The sequence below is a fragment of the Pelophylax lessonae genome (assembly GCF_965119305.1).
Source record: "Pelophylax lessonae genome assembly, chromosome: 13".
Lineage (NCBI taxonomy): Eukaryota > Metazoa > Chordata > Amphibia > Anura > Ranidae > Pelophylax > Pelophylax lessonae.
The window spans coordinates 166,001,557-166,010,714 of record NC_138780.1 but is presented as its reverse complement, the minus strand read 5'-3'; the positions used below and the strand labels follow the sequence as shown (position 1 = coordinate 166,010,714).

At 44.2% G+C, this 9,158-nt stretch overlaps 1 protein-coding gene across 1 annotated transcript in view; it reads left to right on the top strand.

The window, feature by feature from the left end:
- The first annotated feature begins 2,089 nt into the window (after positions 1-2,089).
- Positions 2,090-9,158, top strand: part of NEMF (nuclear export mediator factor) — a 75,996-nt gene continuing 68,927 nt past the window's right edge. The window contains exons 1-3 of the mRNA XM_082242862.1: positions 2,090-2,215; positions 2,372-2,440; positions 8,452-8,554. Coding sequence (XP_082098988.1) covers positions 2,157-2,215; positions 2,372-2,440; positions 8,452-8,554 — 231 coding nt within the window. The 5' untranslated portion in view covers positions 2,090-2,156. The remainder of the gene's footprint in view (positions 2,216-2,371; positions 2,441-8,451; positions 8,555-9,158) is intronic.

The following is a 9,158-nucleotide window of genomic DNA, read 5'->3' as shown; positions in this document are numbered from 1 at the left end:
TAACCCTGCATTTGTCAGGACTCTGGAGGCAAGCCTGACGTGCAGAGGGAAGCCTCTAGCTCACTGAGGGATGAAGTACAGACGAGTCACCCAGGCAGTAGAGGCAGGCTAACCCGAGGTGCGGAATCTAAGTGCCAACTGGTCTTCACCAGAGCCTCTGATGGTGAGGATGGATTTCGCTGCGTGTATAGCACCAGGTTGCGGTCCTCGGGGTTGCCTTGCCAGGAGGTGAACAGGTCCGGATGCGGTGGCAGATAAACAGACAAGGATAAGGCAGAAGAGTGGTCACAAATAAGCCAAGGTCAGGGCAGGCAGCAAACAAGTGAGGTGAGGGACAAGCCAGGAGGTCAAACAGGAATCAAACTGGATAGAACAGGTTTCAGGTTCAGGAACACAGGAGAAGCTGCAGATCAGACAGCAAAGACACAGAGCTGCTGAGATGTTTAAATAAGGAAACCTGTTGCCAATTACTGAAATTAGTCTGCACTAGGTTAACCCTTAGGGCTCTTTCACACTAGGACAGACTCCGTTTATTTCAGCGGGGGATCGATCCGCTGATCCCCCGCTGAGCAGGAGGATGACAGCTGTGTCCCAGCGCTGTGTGCCCTTACATCTCTATGGGGGAATCGGATGGGAACAGACCGTATCATGTTACTGTTTAAATTTACTCTGTATAACATTATCTTTCACACTATACAAAAAAATTGGGCTAACTTTACTGTTTAGTTTTTATTAAATTCAGTAAAGTGAATTTTTTTCCCAAAAAAATTGCGATTGAAAGACCACTGCCCAAATACCATGTGACATAAAATATTGCAACGACTGCCATTTTATTCTCCAGAATCTTTGCTAAAAAAAAATATATATATATATATATATATAGACAGGGCTTTTTTTCAGGGGGAACGCAGTGCCGGCACCTCCAACACAATGTATTTAAGTGCAACGGGTGCTGGGGTTTGCTGAACAGTCGATTGATGATGGCTGTTGGGGGATCTATTGTTGCTAGTGGGGATCTATTTTTGCATGGGGGTCTATTGTTGCTGGAGAAGGATCTATCACTGCTTATATTTCTGGGCAGTCAGTTGTTGCTAGGAGGGATCTACTGTTGAGAGAGAGGTCTATTATTGCTGGCTGCTGGACAATCTAATGTTGTTACTGGAGGTCTATTGTTGCTGGGGGGCATTGTTGTGTGGGTGATCTGTTGTTTCTGGGGGGGTCTATTGTTCCTGGCTGCAGGGGATCTATTTTTCCTTCTTTTCTTGTTTTATTTAACAAGTTACATACAGATTTCCTAGCACAACAGGTGGATACTTGGTTCTCTGTTCTCTAAACGGGGGCGATACTGGGAGGTGGGTAGCAAGTGGGACCAAGGTATGTGCTTGGGGGTGGGTAGTGAGCGGAGACAAGGGGGGAGTTCCTGCACCTACTCTCTGAGAAAAAATGCCTGTGTATATGTATGTATGTATGTATATATATATATAGAAAAAAATACTAATTTTAACTTGTCAACAACAAATATCAGAAATAGGCTTGGTCCTTAAGTGGGTAATTTAGGGCTAATTATACAGCCCACTTAACAATGAAAGTACAGTAAACCCCCCTCCATTGCGGGGGTTACGTTCCGGACCCAGCCGCGAAAAGTGAAAATCCGCGAAATAGAAAAATCCTATTAAAATGCATTGTAGGCATGATTTTGTTACTGTCACTGTACGTGTAAAAGCATGTTAAGGTCTTTAAACACACTTTTAAAACAATAGAAACTCATTTAAACACATAAAAGATACTGAGAGACATAGCAAGAGCTATGGAAAACACAAAAATATTTAATTTTTAATGATTTATATAGTAAAATAACATTACAAAAAAAACCGCAATAAAACCGCAAAAACTGAACCGCGATGGAGCGGGGGTTTACTGTATTTCTTATACTGTATATTTTATATTATTATACAATTCTTTGTGTGCAGCACTGCCCTCTGCTGGAGAAAAGTAAAGAATGCATCTAAAACCTACACGCCGTTCCACCTATCACCACTAGATGTCGCACAGTTTTCTGAACGCTCTGACAAGATTGATCCCTGTGGCTCGCCGTGCCATGTGATGCAGGAAGTGTATGGTCGGCTGTAGTGAGAGCTGAAGTGAGTGCTGGCAACATGAAGAACAGATTTAACACCATAGATATCCGGGCTGTCATCTCAGAGCTGCAGGACAGGTGACCACAAGGAGGGATGTGAGGGGGGACTACAAGTCCCAGCTTACCCTGCTTGCTTCTATAACAGCTGGAAAGCTGCAGGCTGCTGATCAATAATATGAATGGGGTCTTATAACTGATCAATAATCCTATGTGTTTTCTCTCTTCATTCCTCAGTCTGCTGGGCATGCGCGTGTACAATGTCTACGATGTGGATAACAAGACTTACCTCATCCGCCTGCAAAAGTAAGAGGAGACGGATTTCCCGGGATCGGTGTCTAGGACGTCTGTGTATATCGGTGACTGGCGCTACAAGATAGTGGGGCCCCATTCACAGGGGCCCCGGGGGGGCTCAGGAACACTTCATAGCAAGGAAGAGACCTGATGTAGTATAAAAGGGTTTTTAACTAGTTTCATTCCGGGCCAATTCTGACATTACTCTCATACACGGGAAAATTAGAATTTTTTTGCTACAAAAATTACTTAGAACCCCTAACTACCGCCACTTGTCAGCCTGACAAGTCGCGGTCCATTCTGTGCTACAGGACCCGTTCTAATAGGAGCGACACAAGTGGCTCCGACTTAGAAAAAGGGTCCTGTACTACTTCGGGGCGACCTCGGAGCGTCTTGCATTGACATTCATTATATTAAGTCCGTGCAAGTCGCGCAGAAGTCGCGGTGCACGCGACTTCACAGGTCGCCCCTGAAGTCAAGCCACGTTAGTGTGAACCGGCGCTAAACATTATAGACATTGGAGAATAAAATGGTGGGTGTTGCAATGTTATTTTTATAAAACATAGTATTTGCACAGTCCAACCAAAAATTTATCCCCATGGGACTTTAAAGGTAAAACAGATATAGGGGTTTATTTCTAAGGCTGCATTCACATGTCAGCGTATGGATCGCGGGCAGAATCGCCGCGATTCCGCCCGCGATCCGGAGATTATTGCAAATCGCGGGACGCCTGTGCGTTGCCCGTGATTTGCAATAGCACCCCAAACGCTGAGTGATGTTGCCGCGATTTCCGCGTGCCGAATTGCAGTAACATCGCGCAAAAAAAATCGCGGGACGTAATACGCTCCAAAGAAGCTCTTGTACTTTTTTGGGCGTAACAGCTAATCCGCTGTGCACTTGGAAGTGCAGTTGCTGTAGATCTGAGGGGCCAGGGTGGATAAAAATCAATGATTTAAAAAAAAAAAAATCAGATTTATTTATTTTTTTATTTAACCATTTTACCACCGGAGGATTTTGCTGTCTTACGTCCAGGCCACTTTTTGTGATTTGGCACTGTGCGACTTTAACTGACAATTGCGCGGTTGTGCGACGCCGTACCCAAACAAAATTTACATCCTTTTTTCCCACAAACAGAGCTTTCTTTTGGTGGTATTTGATCACCTGTGTGATTTTTACTTTTTGCGCTATAAACAAAAAAAGAGCGACAATTTTGAAAAAATAACAATATTTTTCACGTTTTTTTTATATGAAATTCCCCCCCAAAAAAATGTAAAAATCAAAATTTTTTAACATTTATGGCCAATTTGTTTTCTGCTACCTATGTTTGGTAAAAAAAAATCACAATAAGCGTATTTTGATTGATTTGAGCAAAAGTTATTGCGTTTACTAACTACGGGAAAGATTTCTGTCATTTTTGGTGTTTTTATTTTTTTAACGAGTAATGGCGGCAATCTGCGATTTTTTTTTTTTTTTTTTTTTTTTTTTTTTTTTTTGCAGGACTGCGACATTGCAGCGGACAGATCGGACCCTTGACTGACATTTTTGACACTTTTGGGGGTACCAGTGACATTACTGCAGTAATCAGTGCTATACATATGCACTGTTACTGTAAAAATGACACTGGCAGGGAAGGGGTTAATTTTATTGGAGAGGGAGGGGTTAATGTATGCCTGGTGCTTACTAACATGTGTGGGGGGAGGTGACTGAGTGACACAGGGACAGATCGCATGTTCAGCTATGCTGAACCCTGCAATCTGACCCTGCCTGTCACTTAGGAGATCCGCCCGCTTTGTTTACACAAGCGGGCGGATCTCCAAACTCGATTCCCCGACGATCGGGGAAGAGCGGCGGTGATAACCGCCGCTCCTCCCCTGGCCCGGCTCCCGCTGTGACTGAAAACAGCGGGAGCGCGCCTCCGCAAGGGGAGGAGTCCAGCGACGTAGGTCTACGTCGCTGGACGGGAACGAGCCACTTTGCCGCAGGACCAGCTCAGTGAGCGGTCGGCAAGTGGTTAAAGCAGTTTTTTTTTTAATTTAAGTCCCCCTTCACACCTGTCTGCTCCATCGGCGGACTCTGTTTTTCTCAGCGGGGGATCGATCCGCTGAGCAGGCGGATGGCAGCTCTGTCTCCACGCTGTCATATCCCTGCTGTCCTCTATGGGGGAATCGGATGAGAACGGACCGCCTGTCCGTTCTCATCCGATCCGCCAGACAGATGGAAAATAGGATTTCCATCCGTCCGGATTTGACGGACAGGATCGGATTGGATGTCAGTGGACATGTCTCCGCTGACATCTGCTGCCCCATAGAGATGCATGGGGGGACCGTTCAGATCCTCCTAAAAATCTGACAGGCGGATCTGAGCGGTCCGCATGTGTGAAAGGGGCCTAAATCAGACTTTGATTTTTATGAAATTTTATTTTTAATAAAATTTTTTTGGAACACAAATCAATCTAACAATAGTTTCCTATTTAAGATACATTAATAATTGAATTTATTCAGCATGACATGGAGCTTAGTTATGTAGCGTGAGGCTGTATATTCTGCAATATTTACATTTTTGGTAAGCTTATTCAATGAATCCACACTCTGAAAGCTGAGATAACATTCACTGCATTGATGCATTCACACAATTTCACAGTAACCATGAGATAAAACAAAGTTCAGGAATATTCCTTTATTCCATCCCATTGTTTTACAAATCTAAGTACACTACAAACTGTATGATTGAATCAGTTCTGATATCGCTGTTTTACTAACCTGATAACTTATTATTCTAAATAGGAAACCTTCATGTTGTTTTCAAATGATAAAGATTCTAACTACCGGCAAGAATGAGTCCTTACATTTAAAGAGCACCTGTCATTTCAGATCCATCATGGCAGCACCTGTTATCGGGCGTCCACTCACCTGTTACCACCACGTCCCTCACCTTGTTGTGTCACTGCCACATCACCATCCGTCCCACTAAACTGAATGGGACTGTTGGTGAGTCAACAACGGGTCAGAGGAGGAGTTGCTGTGGGACAGAGATGACAGCTGCTCTTTAAAAGTTTTAATCTAAATCAAATCCACCCTGAAATGGACACAGGAGTTTATTTACTAAAGGCAAATCCACTGCACTACAAGTTCACTTGAAAGTGCAGTCGCTGTAGATCTGAGGGGGCATGCAAGGAAAATAAAAAATTGCATTTTTGCTTGCACATGATTGGATGATATCAGTCAGCAGAGCTTCCCCTGAGATATACAGCGAGTGCACAGTGGGTTTGCCTTTAGTAAATCAACTTCTTGGTGTCATTGTGTTAAAAAAATTTTACAATCTTTATTAGTAAACAAATATACTAAAATGTGTTGATTAAGGACCCTTTCACACTTAGGCCCCGTTCACACTGGGGCGACGCTACTTCCCGGGGCGACCTCACAGGTCGCGGCGCGCTGCTCGCACCGCGACCTCGGAGCGGCTGGCACGGACTTCATAACATTGAAGTCAATGCAGGTCGCTCCAGGTCGCCCCAAAGAAGCTCCGGACCCTTTTTCTAAGTCGGAGCGACTTGTGTCGCTCCTATTAAAACGGGTCCACAGCTTCTCTATGCCAGGCGACCTGTCAGGCGACCAGGTCGCCTGACAGGTCGCCCCAGTGTGAACGGGGGCTTATGCGATGCGATTTTATCGCGAATCGCAGCGCGATTTTGACGCGACTTTGCCCCGATTTTGACGTGATTTTGAGCAATTACTCAGGGCTATATACCTCAAAACGCATTAATATCATGCCAAAGTAGTGCAGGAACTACTTTGAAGTCGGTGCGACTTCAAAACGCACTGATATGAATGGGGCTCATTGAAAATAATGGAAAACGACTTGTCATGCGATTTTTGCGGTCCAAAGTCGCGGGACAAGTCACACTAGTGTGAAAGGGGCCTTAAACAAATTACAGCTAGATCACTTGGTTAAAAAGCAAGATACACCATGTCATTATATTACATATAAATAATCCACATCCCCTAGTCACATACACACTATATTACCAAAAGTATTGGGACGCCTGCCTTTACACGCACATAAACTTTAATGGCATCCCAGTCTTGGTCTGTAGGGTTCAATATTGAGTTGGCCCACCCTTTGCTGTTATAACAGCTTCAACTCTTCTGGGAAGGCCATCCACAAGGTTTAGGAGTGTCTATGGGAATGTTTGACCATTCTTCTTTGTGAGGTCAGGCTTTGATGATGATAGATGAGAAGGCCTGGCTCACAATCTCTGCTCTTAATTATCCCAAAGGTGTTCTATTGGGTTGAGGTCAGGCCAGTCATGTTCCCCCCCACCCAAACTTGCTCATCCAAGTCTTTATGAACTTTTCTTTGTGCACTGGTCCAAATCATTTGGTTGAGGGGGGATTGTAGTGTGGGGTGTTTTTCAGGGGTTGGGTTTGGCCCCTTAGTTCCAGTGAGAGGCACTCTTAAGGTGTCAGCATACAAAGACATTTTGGACAATTTTATGCTCCCAACTTTGTGGGAACAGTTTGGGGATGGCCCCTTCCTGTTCCAACATGACTGCACACCAGTGCACAAAGCAAGGTCCATAAAGACATGGATGAGCGAATTCGGGGTGGAGGAACGTGACTGGCCTGCACAGAGTCCTGACCTCAACCCGATAGAACACCTTTGGGATGAATTAGAGCGGAGACTGTGAGCCAGGCCTTCAAATCCAACATCAGTGCCTGACCTCACAAATGCACTTCTGGAAGAACGGTCAAACATTCCCATAGACTCCTAAGGCTCGATTCACGTCAATGCATGTTGCTTTTGAGTGGTCTGCTGTGCTGTGCTTTCTGTGTTTTTTTTTTTTAATAGCGATTTTGTTGCAATTTGCATTCTTTTATGCTTATTTATTTATTTTTTTTTACAAGGAGGGGGGTTGTTGTTGGGCAGATTTAAAAAGGCAATATTGCGGTAAAAACGCACATTAACCACTTCCGGACCCGAAGGATTTGCCCCCTTAATGACCAGGCCATTTTTTTGCAATTCGGCACTGCGTTACTTTTACAGACAATTTTTAGTGCTAAAATAGTTTTTGTGCTATAAACAAAAAAAGAGCGACAATTTTGAAAAAAAACGCCATATTTTTTACTTTCTGCTATAAAACATTCAAAATAAAAAAATGTAATTTTTTTATCAGTTTAGGCCAATTTGTATTCTGCCAGATATTTTTGGTAAAAGAAATCCCAAAAAGCGTATTTTTATTGGTTTGGGCAAAAGTTATAGCGTTTACAAACTACGGGATAGATTTTTGGACTTTTTATTTTTTATTTTTTTTATTAGTAATGGCGGTGATCTGCCATTTTTAGCGGGACTGCGACATTGCGGCGGACAGATCGGACCCCTAAATAACAATTTTGACACTTTTTGGGGACCAGTGACACTAATACAGTAATAAGTGCTAAATAATATGCACTGTTACTGTATAAATGACACTGGCAGGGAAGGAGTTAATACTGGGGGGGGGGGGGGTCAAAGGGGTTAAATGTATGTCTGTTTGTGCTTACTCACTGTAGGGGGGGGGGGGGGGGGGATGGTTCTGTGACAGGCACAGACAGATCGCAGTTTGCTGCTGATCTGTCCCTGCCTGTCTGAGAGAAGATCCGCCTGCTTTGTTTACATAAGCAGGCGGGTCTTCTCTCGGTTTCCCAGACAATCGTGGGAGAGCAGCTGAAACCCGCCGCCGAAACCACATGCACTCCAGTCATGAAGTACTACGTGACTGGACGCAGCCGAGCCGCCCTGCTGCCGTAAAAATGCGGCGGGCGGTCAGCAAGTGGTTAGAAAAAAAAAAACTACCATGCACAGCTTTACCAGATTCTGTGTGCTCCAGTTTTAGTAAATCTCCCCCTATGTAACCTGTGTAAATGCAACATTACAGGACTACATTTATAATTCTTTTGCTATGTGTCGCTGTATATTTAACTTGTTCTCCAACAATTGTTTTTCTTTGTCACAGTCCTAACTGGCTATCTACTTTTGATTGACAGGCCAGACTTTAAAGCCGTACTTCTGGTGGAATCCGGGATCAGAATTCACACCACAGAGTTCGAATGGCCCAAGAACATGATGCCATCTGGGTTTGCAATGAAGGTTTGAAGGAAATGAATTACAATCTTACACAAAACATTAGACATGTCATGGTCTTCTGAAGCTGGTCACAGTCATTCCAATCCTATTGTACAAACCCCTTTTGGAATAGCTATGTAGTACATGGTAGGCGCTCAGATTACATGGATTTGGTAAATAGTAAAGCCCAACTCCAAGAATTGCAAAATAAAAAATACAATGCAAGGACTAATTGTTAACTCTAGGGGATGAGGAAAAAGGTGCCAGCAGCCTCCAGTGCCCCTGCATTATACTTCGAAAAGTGAGGTATGTATAACGCCTTATTCCTCATCCCCCAGATTTATGCTGGGTTCACACTTATGCGGGTTTCCCTGCATCAAATTTGCATGACAGGAGACTGTGACCGGCTCTCAATGGAGTTGGTTTACACACCTCCGGACAGCCGCAGTCTGCTTTGGATAAGGTTCCTGTGCATCTTTTGGCGCTTTTCCACTGCATGGTATGGCTCAGATTGGCGCTTTTCCACTGCATGGTATGGCTCAGATTGGCGCTTTTCCACTGCATGGTACCGCATGGTATGTGTTAGAACGGTTCGGTACGGTTTGGTACAGCGACGCTTTTCCACTAC